Source organism: Denticeps clupeoides, chromosome 8 (genome assembly GCF_900700375.1).
Source record: "Denticeps clupeoides chromosome 8, fDenClu1.1, whole genome shotgun sequence".
NCBI classification, from domain to species: Eukaryota; Metazoa; Chordata; class Actinopteri; order Clupeiformes; family Denticipitidae; genus Denticeps; species Denticeps clupeoides.
In genome coordinates, this window is record NC_041714.1 from 241,645 (window position 1) to 259,016 (window position 17,372).

General features: G+C 41.3%; 2 protein-coding genes across 4 annotated transcripts; both read left to right on the top strand.

The window, feature by feature from the left end:
* Nucleotides 1-51: 51 nt before the first annotated feature.
* abcb10 (ATP-binding cassette, sub-family B (MDR/TAP), member 10) lies at nt 52-13,386 on the top strand. Of its 3 annotated transcripts, none has more exons than XR_003750496.1 (13): nt 52-767; nt 5,174-5,374; nt 6,063-6,265; nt 6,617-6,751; nt 7,618-7,764; nt 8,015-8,150; nt 8,655-8,750; nt 8,834-9,061; nt 10,785-10,864; nt 11,000-11,180; nt 11,767-11,810; nt 12,116-12,230; nt 12,303-12,416. XR_003750496.1 is itself a non-coding variant. In XM_028988483.1 (13 exons), exons 1-13 carry the CDS (start codon nt 479-481, stop codon nt 12,556-12,558), a joined length of 2,031 nt encoding a protein of 676 aa, XP_028844316.1. In that variant the 5' UTR covers nt 52-478; the 3' UTR covers nt 12,559-13,386. The 3 variants fall into 3 exon arrangements, 2 of the variants coding, with proteins under 2 accessions (XP_028844316.1, XP_028844317.1); XM_028988483.1 differs by having other exon boundaries at nt 12,196-12,230; nt 12,303-13,386; XM_028988484.1 differs by having other exon boundaries at nt 8,852-9,061; nt 12,196-12,230; nt 12,303-13,386.
* Nucleotides 13,387-14,968: 1,582 nt separating this feature from the next.
* Nucleotides 14,969-17,223, top strand: acta1b (actin alpha 1, skeletal muscle b). The gene is made up of 7 exons (XM_028988485.1): nt 14,969-15,108; nt 15,427-15,566; nt 15,653-15,977; nt 16,063-16,224; nt 16,304-16,495; nt 16,608-16,789; nt 16,887-17,223. Exons 2-7 carry the CDS (start codon nt 15,438-15,440, stop codon nt 17,028-17,030), a joined length of 1,134 nt encoding a protein of 377 aa, XP_028844318.1. The 5' UTR covers nt 14,969-15,108; nt 15,427-15,437; the 3' UTR covers nt 17,031-17,223.
* Nucleotides 17,224-17,372: the final 149 nt, after the last annotated feature.

The window sequence follows — 17,372 nt, forward strand, 5'->3', positions numbered from 1 at the left end:
GATAGCATCGATGACTTTGTGCTCTGTTGGTCAGGTCTGGCGTCTGAGGACATAGGCTGGAGTGGCAAGTACTAGTTACAGACGGTAAACCGGGGTCACCTTTTTACATTTATATGTGAGCTGTGTTGATTAGGTAGTTATGTATTTAATTAGTATTGTTTGTTGAGGACAGTAACGTGCTCTTTGCGATCATGGCAGACAGATTGCACTGACAAGCTGCTGGACGTGCGTGATAGGAGATAAGAGAGCAGAAGCAGCTCGCTTTTATGTGACTGTCACCAACAGATAATGTCGAGTAACTGTCAGAACCCAACAATCAGCATTGCTGCCCTCAGCTCAGTCCGCGTTCAACAGAACAAGTTGTGGTGGGAAGAGCTAAACTAGCTGCTGGATGAACGACGACATGAAGCGCGACATCTAAGTTCTGTATTTGAAGTCGTGCGTTTTTACTGTCGATCGGAGATTCGCGTCGGAGAGGATGACCCTCCTGTGTCAGATCTCGAGGTGGGCAGCAGCAGACCTGTTGAAACGCAGGAGTCTCCACTGCATCTACCGCCTGGATGCTACGGTACTGCCCTTCCCCAGAGCTGGACACGTGTCCGCGCACCGCAGTCTGTGGAGGACGCAGACACACAGCACGGCGGCCGGCTCCAGACAAAATGCCCCCGGCGAGCTGGACGCTGAGGACAAGCCGGCATGGAGAAACCAGCCCAGGGATGTGAAGCGACTTTTGCAGCTGGCGCGCGTAGAGCGGGGGAGGCTGTCAGGTAAAAGCCGGCCTCATAATATAACATATTATGAGCAATATGTGCAGCTTCAGTGGCGCAATCGGTTAGAGCGTGGTACTTTTAAAACAGTGTCTGATGAGCTATGCCGAGGTTGTGAGTTCGAGCCTCACCTGCAGGGGCAGTGGTGGCCTAGCGGTTGAGGAAGCGGCCCCGTAATCATAAGGTTGTCGGTTCAAATCCTGATCAAATCCTGATCCTCCAAGGTGCCACTCCAAGGTGGTAGTAGCCTAGTGGGTAACACACTCGTCTATGAACCAGAAGACCCAAGTTCAAATCCCACCTACTACCATTGTGTCCCTGAGCAAGACACTTAACCCTAAGTTGCTCCAGGGGGGGACTGTCCCTGTAAATACTGATTGTAAGTTGCTCTGGATAAGGGTGTCTGATAAATGCTGTAAATGTAAAGTCCCACTGAGCAAAGCACCATCCCCACACACTGCTCCCCAGGCGCCTGTCATGGCTGCACACTGCTCACTCAGGGTGATTGGTTAAATGCAGAGGACAAATTTCACTGTGTGCTGTGCTGCTGTGTATCACATGTGACAATCACTTCACCTTAATAAGGAATAAGTGCAAGAGTCTTGAAAAAACCCATATACGTACAGTGAGGAGAGCTGGATAACCAGTAAGCAGGGATGTTTATAGTTGATAACACAGCTGGTTTTGCCAGTTTCTCTTTCTTAACTAGCTCTTAACTGGTTAAATGTCCTGAAACAAATATATTCATGCTAGAAATAATGTTAAAAATTCCCTCAAAAGCTGAGGTGGAAAGAGAAAAATTTGACTCAAGTAAAAGTACCCATCTAAAAATGTACTGGAGTAGAAAGAAAAGAAAATACATTTAAAAATTACTTGGGTAAAAGTTACTTAGTTACTTTCATCAGCACTAGTTTATTGGTATAATGTGGTATAATGTGCAAACTATGTTCAGGTCACCCCACAAAAACATCACAGTTAGCCACAAAAGTATGAAACTGTATGGTCCACTGTATGGTCCAATTCAAACAAAATTAGAAAATAGCCAAAATCAAAGTATTCAAAACTGTGAAAAATGTTCAACAATTCCTTAATAACAAACTGTGCTTTTTGTTCTTTCTATAGCAAACTTCCAAAGCGACTTACAAGAGAAACAGTTGTATATCAGTTGTCTTTACTGACAAATGAGCACACTACCTGCAGATATAAGAAATTAAATAATGCGTTCTGCCCCACAGAATACTACATGTCCTTTTGTCATTTTTCTTGATATAATAATATATTTATAATTATATTTATTAATCAAAATGTCTATACTGTGGGCCGTTTATGTATTTGTGATAGTGGTGTGTGTCCCTGTGGTCTTGTGTTTTGTCCTGTGGGTGATGCCGTAGTTTGCACAGGAGGAAGAGCTTAATTAATGTTGTCAGCAGGTGTCGGTTATTGAGTTAGCTGTCACCCAGTTTGTCTTGCATGTGTATGGCCGAATATGGTCTTTGCCACTTGTATGATGACAGAGGAATTGATTGTTGTGCTGTATGTTTACATTCCTTGGCGAGTGCAGCAAGGTTTCTTTTATTTTCATGATTTGTAATGTGTATTTATAATTCTTATTTATGTGTGAAATGTATGGTTATATGTGGATGTTTCTGTGTGTTTTAATACAGTTTCCACGGTGCTATAAAGGAACAGAGACTGGATTGTTGTTTTTTTCATGAACTTTGAATATAGCAAAGAAACTTTAGGCATCTGTTGAGACTCACTTTTGGGATCCAAGGGTTGCTACACTACAGTATTAGACTGTAAAACTCTTGTTCAATTTGAGCAATGTAATGTATGGATTTTTTTTCAAAATTTTCCCTCATTTTTGTTTTACATTACATTTATGCCATTTATCAGATGCCCTTATCCAGAGCAACTTACAATCAGTAGTTACAGGGACAGTCCCCCCGTTCAGGGTAGTAAGTGGGATTTGAACCTGGGTCTTCTGGTTCATAGGCGAGTGTGTTACCCACTAGGCTACTACCACCCTGTTTTTTTTTCTACACACAACACCCCATAATGACCCATAAAGTGGAGAAAGAAAAAAAAAAAAAACTGAGAGCACAAGTATATAACTATTCACAGCCTTTGCCATAAGATTCAAAATTGAGCTTAGTTTGAGTCCACCTGTGAAAAAAACACTTGATCTTACATGATTTCTGCAGCTTTGAAGGTCCCAATGAGCACAGTGGCCGCATCATCCATAAGTGGAAGAGGTTCAAAACCACCAGGGGACTACCTAGAGCTGGCCCGCAACCTAAACTGGGCGACTGGGGGAGAAGGGCCTTAGTCAGGGAGGTCATCAAGAACCCGATGGTAACTCTGTCAGAGCTCCAGAGTGGACAGAGGAGAAACTTCTAGGAGGACAACCATGACTGCAGACATCCAACAATCAGGCCAATGGCACATGGAGTTTGCCAATAGCCCCCTTAAGGACTCTCAGACCATGAAAACAAAACTCTCTGGTCTTTACTATGAATGCCAGGTGTCACATTTGGAGGAAACCAGGCACCGCTCATCACCAGGCCAATACCATCCCTACAGTTAACTGGGGTGATGGTCCATCTTTCAGCAGGACAATGACCCAAAGCACACAGCCTAGATATCAAAGAGTGGCTTCAGGACAACTCTGTGAATGTTCTTGAGTGGCCCTGCTAGAGCAGGGATGAAAGTGAAGTGATTGTCATTGTGATACACAGCAGCAGCACACATGGTGCACACTGTGAAATTTGTCCTCTGCATTTAGCCTATCACCCTGAGTGAGCAGTTGGCAGCCATGACAGGCGCCTGGGGAGCAGTGTGTGGAGGACGGTGCTTTGCTCAGTGACACCTTGGCGGATTGGGATTCAAACCAGCAACTTTTGATTACGGGGCCACTTCCTTAACTGCTAGGCCACCACTGCCCCAACTGAACGTCTCTGGAGAGATTTTAAAATGGCTGTGCACCGACACTTCCCATCTTTTAGAGGTGCTGCAAACAGGAATGGGCCAAACTGGCCAAGAATAGGTGTGCCAAGCTTGTGGCATCATATTTAAAAATACTTTTTTGCTGCCAAAGGTGCATCAACAAAGTATTGAGCAAAGATTGTGAATACATGTGATGTACATGTGATTTCTCTGGATTTATTTAATCCATTTTGGAATAAGACTTTAACCTAACAAATGTTCTGTGAATAGTTTATGGATGCACTGTATAGGCTATTCTACTTACTACCACATGCTTTCACGATTCAGGCTGTAAAAGATTAGGCTACAGACACTGAGCATTGAAAAACTGATGCTAATTATCTGGACAATTAGCTATTCTCTAACAGCAGTCAAGTTGTCATTGTTTGTGTCAAACAAATTGTGGTTTTGTTTTACATTTACATTTACAGCATTTATCAGACGCCCTTATCCAGAGCGACTTACAATCAGTAGTTACAGGGACAGTCTCCCTGGAGCAACTTAGGGTTAAGTGTCTTGCTCAGGGACACAATGGTAGTAAGTGGGATTCGAACCCAGGTCTTCTGGTTAATAGGCGAGTGTGTTACCCACTAGGCTACTACCACCCCTATACCATTAAAACAAAAGAGGACTTACTCTGTGCTAGAAGTGATGCGCAGAGCATCATTGTTGGGGTCAACAACATTTTATGAAGATGTGGTGGCCTAGCAGTTAAGGAAGCGGCCCCATAATAAGAAGGTTGCCGGTTCAAATCCCCACTGAGGTGCCACTGAGCAAGGCACCCACCCAAGTCCCCACACACTGCTCCCTGGGCGCTTGTCATGGCTGCACCCTGCTCACTAAGAGTGATGGGTTAAAAATCAGAGGACACATTTTGTTGTGTGCACGTGTTCTGTGCGGTGTATCACAATGAAAATCATTTCACTTTCAATTCCCGAACACCTTTCCATTGGTTGATACAACACTGCTGTTTTCTGATTGGCTGTGGTGTATGCCTTTTCTTTTTTTTTTGATTGGCTGGTAATTGACTGGCTCTTGGACCCAGAAGAGATACCTTGTTTCCGAGTGAGGTGCTGCTGTCCACAGTATCAGAAATATGCTGTGCATCAACCTGCAAAATTTTCTTTCAGTTCTTCTGCTTTTAATTTTTTTACTCAGTAACGGGAGGTTTTTCCAATGTAAAATACTTGAGTAAAATGTACTTGAGTAAAAGTAAAAAAACACTTTAGTCACAAAATTAGTCACATAAACTACTAAATTACGGTGCTCAAATGTAGTATTTTCTATCACTTTGTCACAATAATGACAATCACTTTTTGCTTTTGACAGCTTGAAGTCAGTTAATTTACTTAACATAATGTGTGTCAATGGTTTTTAATGACCAGTTTTCACCTCATGATGTTTTTGCCCAAAAATTACAGCGGCAGTGGGCTTCTTGGTGGCCTCCAGCACTGTGACGATGTCGGCCCCGTTCTTCCTGGGGAAAGTCATAGACACCATTTACACGTGCCCTCCGGACGACTTCAGCAACTCGCTCTCATCTCTGTGCATCGTCCTTGCTGGTGTCTTCCTGTGTGGAGGAGCTGCCAATGCTGCTCGGGTCTACCTCATGCAAATCTCAGGTCTGTCAAGAGTCAAGGGTACATCTTTTCAACACCATCTGCTTTTTCTTGTTGCAGAAAGCAGCAACAGAGGTCAGGGAATGGCTAGTTTAGTGTTTTTTTTGTATCAGCTTAGGTTTTTTTCTATTCAGTTTCTGTAATGCAAAAAATATATCCAATGGCCCATTTGCTTTATGTGTTGTACCGTTAAAATATAACCCTGATCCAAAAGATTCCTGTTATTTTGATATACAGGGTGGGTCATTTATATGGATACACCTTAATAAAATGGGAATGGTTGGTGATATTAACGTCCTGTTTGTGGCACATTAGTATATGTGAGGGGGCAAACTTCAAGATGGGTGGTGACCATAGTACGTGTTAAATAGGAAGAGGGTCATGTGACACATCAAATTTATTGGTAATTTCACAAGAAAAACAATGGTGTGCTTGGTTTAACGTAACTTTATTCTTTCATGAGTTAATTACAAGTTTCTGACCACTCATAAAATGTGTTCAATGTCACCAACCATTCCCATTTTATTAAGATGTATCCATATAAATGGCCCACCCTGTAAATGCAATGATCATTTGTTACTCATTAAAGTGTAAAAGTCAACATGAAGTTGTTTATTTATAAACTTGAAAGCTCACACAACAATCCACAACATCCACCCGTGTTTTAAGGATTTTTTTCTGTTTATTTCAGGACAACAGATTGTGAGAAATCTACGTGAGTCCCTTTTCTCCGCCATACTCAGGCAGGAAGTTGGTTTCTTTGATAAGACTCGCACTGGTGAGCTCATCAATCGTCTGTCTGCTGACACTGGAATTATTGGCCGCTCACTGACGGACAACCTTTCTGATGGACTGCGTTCTGTCACCCAGGCTATTGCTGGAGTTAGTATGATGGTAAGTCATTGTCTAGGTAGGGGAGGGGAGGTAGTAGCCTAGTGGGTAAGACACTCGCCTATGAACCAGAAGACCCGGGTTCAAATCCCACTTACTACCACTGTGTCCCTGAGCAAGACACTTAACCCTGAGTTGCTCCAGGGGGACTGTCCCTGTAACTACTCCAGGGGGACTGTCCCTGTAACTACTGATTGTAAGTCGCTCTGGATAAGGGCGTCTGATAAAATGCTGTAAATGTAGTCTCACTGTTCACCATTAGACATTGTACACTGTGACATGTGTCCAACGTTATGATGATCATGTGCATTGGGATGAGTATGCCTCTGTCTCATTGTCTCTATCTCTTCCTAGTTTTATGTGTCTCCCAGCCTGGCGGCCTTTGTGTTGATGATTGTGCCACCAGTTGCTTGTCTGGCCGTAATCTTTGGGAGATACCTGCGCTCCATTTCCAAACGCATACAGGACTCCCTTGCAGAGGCAACGCAGGTAAACAGTAGAGCTGAGAACCTTCACTGGTCTCATTTTTTTACTTAGTCACATGTTGTTTTCAAATACAAGAGTTAAAGTCCTACACCTGATTTACTATGGTCTTTGTTCAGTCCGACTCCACAAACGCCTGAAATATATGGAATCAGATTTGTGCCAAAATTTTGAAATAAAAACGTTCCTAAATAAATAAAAAACAATATGATGTTGAAAAGTAAAATAAGAGGCTGGAATTTTGACAACATTTTTGCCACAATTTGCTTGTGAGGGCGGGGCTTCGCCTCATTGGCCTGGAGAATATTTGAATGACAGCTCAAGGCGAAAAAAAAGTGAGATGTAAGCAATCTGATTCCATAGAAAAGCACCTGGTTCAAACGTCCATGGCGTCAGGTGAGCGCGAACTGTAGAAAATCTTATCTTTCAGACCGAACGTGCCACGCTCGCGGCTTGGCACGTGAATTATGCATGGTTTTTCTAAACTCCAGTTAAGACGGTAATATCCTGTTGTAGATCTTTGGACACTCAGAGAAAAATCAGCTTTTCCTCCATTACAAGGCCACCAGGTGCCACAATGCGAAGCGTGAAACTCTTACCCGGAGCGGAGCTGTACTCAGATCAGGCAGCCACAGTCACTATTTTTTAACAAGAATTTTCATTACAAAATCCATTTGTAATCCATTATTTTCAGCACACCGTCTATGCATGTCTGCATCGTGATGCAGCGATTAATCTCAACACCCATAGTAAATAGAGGCTTTTTACGTCTCAGTGTGTTACCGTCTTAGTCTTGAAAGAGAGTTAGCATAACAAAGATGAATCAGTGAACACTGTGAAAGGAGGAAAGGTCATGAAAATGCTCTTCTCAGCTGGCAGAGGAGCGGATCGGCAACATAAGAACTGTACGAGCATTTGGGAAAGAGTTGACCGAAGTGGAGAAGTATGCAGAGAAAGTTGACCATGTTCTGAAGCTATCCAGGAAGGATGCAGCCATGCGGGCTGGCTTCTTTGGAGTGGTGAGTCGCACTGCTTTAATTGATGGGCACTCAGTGTGTTTCTCAGTAACAGAGATGGCTTGGCTCAGTCTGATCAAGTTTTTGATCCAGAACTCGCTGAAGGACCCTGAGGCTGCATAAGACCATTTCTGTAAATTCTCATATTACTCTTGTTTAAGAAAAAGAAAGCTCCACTATGATAGATATAAGACTATTCAATACAATCAAGATCATTTTTATGGTGCATTTGGCATCTTTACATTTTTTTCAGACAGGACTGAGCGGAAACATGATTATCCTCACAGTACTGTACAAAGGGGGCTTACTGATGGCCAGCGAGCACATGACTGTTGGGGAACTTTCCTCTTTTCTCATGTATGCATTCTGGGTGGGAATCAGCATTGCAGGTAAGATTTTGTCATTCAATATTTGGGCTCTGTGACCCCCCTTCAGACCTGGCATTAACATCCTTGTTTGGTGATTTAATCATAAGGAGCAGTGTACAATCGGTCCAAAAATTGTATTCACTCGTGCACCAAGGGCATCATTACTCTAAACATTGATTTGTTTTTTCTTTTGAAGTCTGGTGGACACAGGACTTACCTGCTGATGATTTAAAAAAATTGTTAATTTTGGAAAAAGTACAAGTAGATAAATGAGATTTTTTTAAGTAAATGTAAAACTACTGATTTAAATATATAGTTAAAAAAGCATGTTTAAAAGATACTTGGAGTATCTCAGATACCAAAGGACAAAAGGAATATACATTTTTATTAAAATAATACCTTCAGAAATTTTTTTTAGAAAATTAAATAGCATAATAAATTGTTTAAATGTTCACAGTACATTGACACATGTAAATTTCAGTCAAATGCAGCTATATAAATTTACTCAATTTTTTCTTCCTTTAGGTCTCAGTTCATTTTATTCAGAGTTGATGAGGGGCTTTGGGGCAGGGGCACGGATTTGGGAGCTGTTGGATCGGAAGCCAGAACTACCTCTCAATGGTTAATATTCTATTTGGACTAAAATGTTTATTGGACAGAAATGTTTTTCATTTAGTACAAATTATTTCAAAATCATTATCAAGATGCTTTCTCTGCCACAGAGGGTGTTGTGCTAAGCTCCGAACAACTGAAGGGTGAACTGCATTTCTACAATGTATCTTTTGCTTATCCCACCCGGAAAGATGCACCCATCTTTCAGGGCCTGAACCTAACGGTGCCATCTGGCTCTGTCATGGCAGTGGTAGGCCCAAGTGGATCAGGCAAATCTACCCTGGTCTCCCTTTTACTACGGCTTTATGATCCTGACAAAGGTAAGCCCATCCTGGTAGAAAATAGTCCTAGACCTTGCACACAGCCACAAACACTTTCCAGCTCTCCTGCAGGCCAACAGTCCCGGACACTATATAAAATTTTTTATATAAAAACACAAACATGACCTCACATAAGAACCAGACAGAGGGAGACACATGGAACTGGGGCAACAGTCATGTGTTGGAGAATCGCTGTCCCGATCCCTGGCACAGCCTGGTTAAATCGAAAACCCCAGTCACGCAGGTGGGATCAGCTGTGCGTGAGCTCCACCGGTGGAGCCCCCTGTGATGCCACCCCCTGTGGCATCCAGCGTAGCTGTACATCATAACAACTGAGGAATAAAAACACATTGCTGTATGCTGCTCTTTGGTATTGCTGTATTTGTCTAATTTTACATTTCACAGACTCATACTTATATTGTCATACTTTTATACATATTGAAAGCTTAGGCATTTTAAGCATTAGCTGAATATATATGTTAATTCTTAGTCATTGGTCTGTGTCATTGGTCCCATTAAGTGTATAAGGCACTATGAAATCAGTTTTATTTTGTTCCTAAATTCAGTTTTTTTCCATTATAATTCTTCTAAATTCCATGTTTTTCATTATAAACATACAGTACAGGCCAAAAGTTTGGACACACCTTCTCATTCAATGTGTTTTCAATGACCATTTACATTGGTTGATTCTCACTGAAGGCATCAAAACTACGAATGAACACGTGGAGTTATGTACTTATCAAAAATTGGAGACCTGGCCTCCACAGTCACTGGACCTGAACCGAGATGGTTTGGGGTGAGCTGGAGCATAGAGTGAAGGCAACGACAAGTGCTAAACACCTCTGGTAACTTCTTAAAGACTGTTGGAAAACCATTTCAGGTGACGACCTCTTGAAGCTCATCCAGAGAATGCCAAGAGTATGCAAAGCAGTAATCCGAGCAAAGGGCTATTTTAAAGAAACTAGAATATAAAACATGTTTTCAGTTATTTCACCTTTATTTTGTTAAGTACATAACTCCACATGTGTTCATTCATAGTTCTGATGCCTTTAGTGAGAATCTAACAATGTAAATGGTCATGAAGATAAAGAAAACACCTTGAATGAGAAGGTGTTTCCAAACTTTTGAACTGTACTGTACTTATTCACCTATGTTTATTTATTCAAAACTATATGATTATGGAGTGGGTGGGGAATATGACAAATCACATTTAATCACTGTTCAACAAAAAGTGCTTGGGCATTTACTGTTTACTGTTTTGTAAACCATTTCTTGCAAATAACTATTTAACAATATTACACATTCATCCTTTTGTAAAATAAAAGTACTTAACGTTTGCCCTCAACATAAAAAAACGTAACAAATAAATAAACATTGGGTAGACCTGGAATACAAAAAAGTTGTGTATAATATGCATAATGAACTGGAACCATGATAATAAATTATTTGAATCAGCTGATTTGTTGCATGATCAAGAGTTTACTGGTGTGACTGGCTTATTTTCTGTTTCTGATATGAGTTATTGACAGTAAGTGGTCGTCACGTATGTTCTTACAAAAGATTTGTTCATCCAATTCATATAAAAATAGAGTATGGTTCCGATCTAAATTTAGACTCTAAAGAGGTGTTCATGCGAGCCAAGCCTAAACGTTGCACATGCGCGGAGCCGATCAGGCAAGTGGTCCAGAAAAATAATTAACCGTTTGTTGGTGTGGCTATTTAGGTAGGATTACTGTTGATGGCCATGATGTGCGGAAGCTAAATCCCTATTGGCTGAGGGCCCATATTGGTACAGTTACTCAGGTGAGTCTGGTGGTGAGTGATTCATTTAGTAGAAAAAGATTTCTGTTGTTTCATCTTTTATTAATTGAATTTTGTATATTATTCTTGAATGGTGGAAAGATTAACAGAAGCACTTTGTGTTTTTGTGAGATTTAGGAGCCAGTGCTTTTTTCCTGCTCCATAGCTGAGAACATTGCATATGGAGCCATCGATCCAGGACATATCACAGTCCAGGACATTCACCGAGCTGCCCAAATAGCGAATGCATATGAATTTGTCTCTGGCTTTCCCCGAGGCTTTGATACTGTGGTAGGAGAGAAAGGAGTCTTGTTATCAGGTATGATCAAATTTATTGTTGCCTCTCTTGAATTACTATGTTTTTTTCCCCAGAATATAACTAGCATGTTGGAATGTGAACATTAGATTATGTTTGTTCCCATTACAATTATTTGTCTGTAGCAACCCTGTCTGTAGTTTTTGGTGAAGAAAAGTGCAAGTGATGTGATTGTCATTGTGATACACTGCAGCACCACACACGGTGCACACAAATAAATGACCCATCAGCCTTGGTGAGCAGTGGGTAGCTATGAAAGGCAACCGGGGAGCAATGTGTGTAGATGGTGCTTTGTTCAGTGGCACTTTGGAGGATCGGAATTCAAACCGACAACCTTCAGATTATGGCTTCCTTAAACGCTAGGCCACCACTGCCCCAAAGAAAGGACCTGTATTTTTACTAACAGCAGACTTCCTGCACAAACTGTGTGCATTTTACATCTCAGCAGTAGAGTAGTGTATTACAAAGCAGTAAAGAGCAGAAGATAACAGATGGCATAAAAGCATACACTCAGTTTGAATGTTTCATGAATAGGATTTTAGAATTTGATTGTGCTGATACAGAATATAACTCTTGTTTCTTACAACAGGTGGGCAAAAACAGAGAATTGCCATTGCCAGAGCACTTCTCAAGGTAACAGAGGAAGCTGCTTCTTTGAATGCTCTTCTCCCCTGTCTAGTCCTTTTTGGGTGATCAACTTCATCATTTTAGATCACCTTATGTTACTTTCAGTTTATTATTGCCTAAGTTAGGGCAATATTTGAAATCAATTCTTATATCCTAAAATGACTGCAATCATGCTTTTGAAAATATAAACAGCAAATAAATTACAGTATATAACTGATATCTTAAGATAATCAGAAGAGAACTCCTAGCTTTGTGTTTATTAATTTCATATATTTGGTTTTAATGTTCATATCTCTTCTCATTTAATCAAGTTGAGATGGTACCATGCAATGGAAAATGCCCTTCTCTGCTAGATTTTTTTATTGTCAATTGCAACGTATGTATCTTCCAGGACCCCAAGATACTACTGCTGGATGAAGCTACAAGGTAAGAGATTTTTGACACGTTTCATTCAGGTAGACAAACCACCTCACTCTTTTACTGCCCCTCTGCCCTTAGTGCTCTGGACACTGAGAATGAATACCTGGTTCAGGAGGCCTTGGAGAGGCTGATGGTTGGCCGCACTGTGTTGATCATCGCCCACCGCCTCTCCACCATACAGAACGCAGACACCGTGGCGGTACTGGACCAGGGCCACGTGGTCGAGTGTGGCCGACATGATGAACTGCTCAGCAACCAACAGGGAATGTTCCGTAAGCTTATGGAGAAGCAGGCCTTCATGCAGAAGAAGCAGAGCCAGGCACTTTGTAAATAAAAGGCAGCTCCATGAACCGAGGTTTTAGACTTGCTTTTCTCACCAGCTGCTCAAGGGGTGTGGGCATTTGTGTTTTTCACTGAACTGAAATGACCTGGGATCTAACTATAGGATGAGACAAATGGCATTACAACTGTGCTCCCAGTTGCACAAGGTGACTTTAAAGTGCCTTTAATGTTAAAAACAAATAATAATTAAAAGGAAAAAAGATTGAGTCCCAAACTAAATGTGTGTGTTTTTTTAAACCTTTTAATTTTTTGTTGATTTTTGACAAAGTTTAAGATTTTGACTTATTGTATACCCATTTTTTGTGTTTCTGGAGCACAAACATATTTTACACTGGCTGTAAACACTCATGTCTAAGTTTTTCATTGAGAACACATAGAATAATCATGCTAAAATGAAGGACCTATCACAGAGGAAGAACTCCAACCAGCGCTGTAAGATTTCTTGGGCATTTATTCAGAATACAATGAATTGATAGCTACACAACATTTGAAAGGAGGGTTGAACTGTCAACATGAAGAGCCGAGTTTTACACCACAAGGCACACCACAGAACATGCAAAAATGCTCTATTTATCTTTAATGATTTGTTGTCCTTAAATATCACTTACTCCATGTTTTTGTGTTTATTTATTATGTCAAGATTTTGGCTCATCAGACAGCTACTGTGTCTTGTTTGCTCTGATCACTGTATCCCAGCCATCTGTAACCCAAATCAGTATCACAACTGAGAAATGTATCAGCATATTGAAGGACATCATGTAAGTGAATTTTTTTTGTTGTTGAAAGAAATTATAAATAAATTATATTGTTATCTTTTTAATTGTGGAAAAGTGGTACTTTTCTTCTTCCATAAAGTAGTTTAAGGTTTTCTTATACTTTTTCAGTGATTGCCCATTATTTTAAAATAATGCAATTAGGGGAGGTGAAAGTGAAGTGATTGTCATTGTGAAACACTGCAGCACAGCACACAGTGCACACAACAAAATGTGTCCTCTGCTTTTAACCCATCACGCTTCGTGAGCATTGGGCAGCCATGACAGGCACATGGGGAGCAGTGTGTGGGGTCGGTGTTTTGCTCAGTGCACCTTACGGGGCCACTTCCTTAACCGCTAGGCCACCCCTGCCCCAAATTAATGCATAATCATAACATACAGTATATTTTGACTTTCATTGAATTTAAATGAATTGATAAAGAATTGTTGCTTTTTTTAAAAATGTGGCTACAGTGCTACAGTGGTGGTCTAGCAGGTGAGGAAATGATCTCATAATCGGAAGGTTGCAGGTTGACTTCTGAAACGCTAAGGTGCACCTGAGGTCCCTTTGATCAAGGTACCGTCCCCACACACTGCTCCCCAGGTGCCTTTCATGGCTGTCCACTGCTCACTAAGGGTAATGGGTTAAATGCAGAAGACACATTTTGGTGTTTTGCCTTGTGCTGAGCTGCAGGGTTTCACACTTCACTTCACTTTCAATTCATAAGATACTCTGATTTGCAGGCTATAAAGTTCACTCTTCCAGTATATAAGTATACCCAGCACACACAGCACACATCCAAAACATCTGTGACATGCTGCCTCCCTAGAGTTTAGTGCTATTTCTTCTGAAACCAGCTGCCTTAACTTCACTTCGTTCTTAATGTTCTGTCTAGAGCTACTCTCCACAAAACTGTCATGCCCACACACTAGTGATCCAACAGATAGAAATTATGCTTATATAAATCTGTCACTATGCATAATTGATTTATTCATTGGAGCTCACATTTTAAATTTGAATAATATAATCATTCAAGATTAAAAAACATTTGTGAAATGAGTCAATCGCTCTGTGAACATTCCTTCATTTTATGCCAAATTAATGCATAAAATAAGATGAACAAAAGACAGATAAGATGCACAAGAACAGCATGAAGAATTAAGAATTATACAGAATGAGATAATTCAATACATACATTTCCTTTATGGATCACAGCAGGCAAAGTGCTGTTGCAGTTTTGCAGAAGTCATAATATTGTAAGATCCTTTGATATTCAAATCCAGCACATAAAAATACATACTTATGAAATTCAGCTTGTAAAAGTCAGCAAGTTGAAGTAGCCCAAATGAGTCCAGACTTGCTTCATTCCGCTGTGTGCTATTGGTGGGACAGCAGTGTATTTTAGTCTGATAAGGGAACTTTGAGAGCCCCTACTTGTTCCTGTAGTCTGATGTACAGTGAAAAAAGGAAATCACAGGCTCTCCATATACGGGCCCAAGGCCCAGTGCTGGGAATCATGGCTCTAACACCATGTAAGGACACCCCTGCACCCCTCAAACCCAGTGGCCATGCGGCCTGACCAAGACACTAACCCTGCAACAGCCTAATATGGACTAAGGCTGGGACAAATTCCAACAGGATATTGGATATCCTCAATGGTGTGTGCAAGGAGGGATCATCCGACTATGGGTATATAAGGCTCCTGGGGGGGCAGAGATCTGCTGTAGCTGGAACCAGCAGCGGTTGCATTGTGCACTCTGAGCTTCATCTGAGACAAGTAACACCAAAGGTAAGGAATTTACAATTACAATTTACAATTCCTCGGTAGACAGATCAACACAGGGGAGAACATTTCCTCATAATGTTGGCACATTTGGCAGATATTTGTGTGACTGCAATATGAGTAGTAAATACAGAATGCCTATTTACATAAATATGAAAGTATGTTAGTAAGACCGGAGCTCTCTTACACACACACACACACACACACACACATACATACACAGACACCAGTTTTGCACCTTAAAATGTTCTTCTTGTACACCCACACATTCATCAGCATAGTGTTGTTCATGGTGTAATAAAATCTGTGTTCATTTTCTCCTAGAACCTACCAAGATGTGTGATGAGGATGAGACTACCGCTTTGGTGTGTGACAACGGCTCAGGCCTGGTGAAAGCTGGCTTCGCTGGTGATGATGCTCCAAGAGCTGTATTCCCCTCCATCGTTGGTCGCCCTCGCCATCAGGTGAAACTTGCAGAACTGATGTCTTTGTTTTGTACTGGCATCAGCATTTACATTGTAAGACAGACATTGACGATATTTTTTGACAGGGAGTGATGGTGGGTATGGGTCAGAAGGACTCCTACGTGGGAGATGAAGCTCAGAGCAAGAGGGGTATCCTTACTCTGAAGTACCCGATCGAGCATGGCATCATTACCAATTGGGATGATATGGAGAAGATCTGGCACCACACCTTCTACAATGAGCTCCGTGTGGCCCCAGAGGAGCACCCCACCCTGCTCACAGAGGCTCCGCTCAACCCCAAGGCTAACCGCGAAAAGATGACCCAGATCATGTTTGAGACCTTCAACGTGCCAGCTATGTATGTGGCCATCCAAGCTGTGCTATCCCTGTACGCCTCTGGCCGTACCACCGGTGAGGAGTTTACGTTTCCTTCAATTGATCATAATCATGCATGTTGCTTGAATTTATTTATAATGCATTCATATCTATTGAATAGGTATTGTGCTGGACTCTGGTGATGGTGTGACACACAACGTCCCCATCTACGAGGGGTATGCTCTGCCACACGCCATCATGCGTCTGGATCTGGCTGGTCGTGACCTGACCGACTATCTCATGAAGATCCTGACTGAGCGTGGCTACTCCTTTGTCACAACCGGTGAGGAATCCTGTAGTGCTTAGTGGTGGCCCAAAGTAAAGATACATGATGTTGAGTATGTTCCTTCTCATCCTCACAGCTGAGCGTGAGATTGTGCGTGACATTAAGGAGAAGCTGTGCTATGTGGCTCTGGACTTTGAGAATGAGATGGCCACCGCTGCTTCCTCCTCTTCTCTTGAGAAGAGCTATGAGTTGCCTGATGGTCAGGTCATTACCATTGGCAATGAACGTTTCCGTTGCCCAGAGACCCTCTTCCAGCCTTCCTTCATTGGTCAGTTCTTGTCACAATTTGAAACCGTTCAGATATTGAAAATTTGAAATAAGTATTTATTGCCACAAACATCTTTGTCAAATAAATATTGAGTAAATATTGATATTAACAGGTATGGAGTCTGCTGGTATCCATGAAACTGCTTACAACAGTATCATGAAGTGTGACATTGACATTCGTAAGGACCTTTATGCCAACAATGTCCTGTCTGGTGGTACCACCATGTACCCTGGTATTGCTGACCGTATGCAGAAGGAGATCACTGCCCTGGCTCCTAGCACAATGAAGATCAAGGTATGCTCAGATTATTAAAAAATGCATTTTTAAAACCATTGTACTGTTAAAATCATATAAAATATATATTCATTTTCTTTTGTTTCCTGTCAACTAGATCATTGCCCCACCAGAGCGTAAATACTCTGTATGGATTGGTGGCTCCATCTTGGCTTCCCTGTCCACCTTCCAGCAGATGTGGATCACCAAACAGGAATATGATGAGGCAGGCCCCAGCATTGTCCACCGCAAATGCTTCTAAACTCTTCATTGCCTGTATCTGTGCATTTGGGATCATGCAGTAGAAGCAGCAATGGGAAAGTTCTGGCTACAAGTTCCCTAATGACGGTGCTGCAAGGATGAACATCATCAAGCAAATACAACAGAGTACATGTTTTTAACATGTGAATGTAAATGTACATAAATTTTAATTTATTAAAGTCCATTATTTGGTATTTTGAGTCTGGATTTTTTTTATATTTAACAATATTATTACATAACTATGGAATGTTTACATAATCAGCATATATTATATACAATATATAGATTGCCTAATGGGTAAAATTCTCATCGGCAAAGTAAAATATATTTTAATGAAAATATA

What these genes read in the sequence shown, in the direction of transcription:
- abcb10 (XM_028988483.1), top strand. Translation starts at nt 479, where the DNA reads ATGACCCTCCTGTGTCAGATCTCGAGGTGGGCAGCAGCAGACCTGTTG. An exon ending in TTGCTGGAGTTAGTATGATG is followed by an intron (nt 6,266 to 6,616) that starts GTAAGTCATTGT and finishes ATCTCTTCCTAG; the next exon opens with TTTTATGTGTCTCCCAGCCT. An exon ending in GCTTTATGATCCTGACAAAG is followed by an intron (nt 9,062 to 10,784) that starts GTAAGCCCATCC and finishes GTGGCTATTTAG; the next exon opens with GTAGGATTACTGTTGATGGC.
- acta1b (XM_028988485.1), top strand. Translation starts at nt 15,438, where the DNA reads ATGTGTGATGAGGATGAGACTACCGCTTTGGTGTGTGACAACGGCTCA. An exon ending in TTGGTCGCCCTCGCCATCAG is followed by an intron (nt 15,567 to 15,652) that starts GTGAAACTTGCA and finishes ATTTTTTGACAG; the next exon opens with GGAGTGATGGTGGGTATGGG. An exon ending in CTACTCCTTTGTCACAACCG is followed by an intron (nt 16,225 to 16,303) that starts GTGAGGAATCCT and finishes TCATCCTCACAG; the next exon opens with CTGAGCGTGAGATTGTGCGT.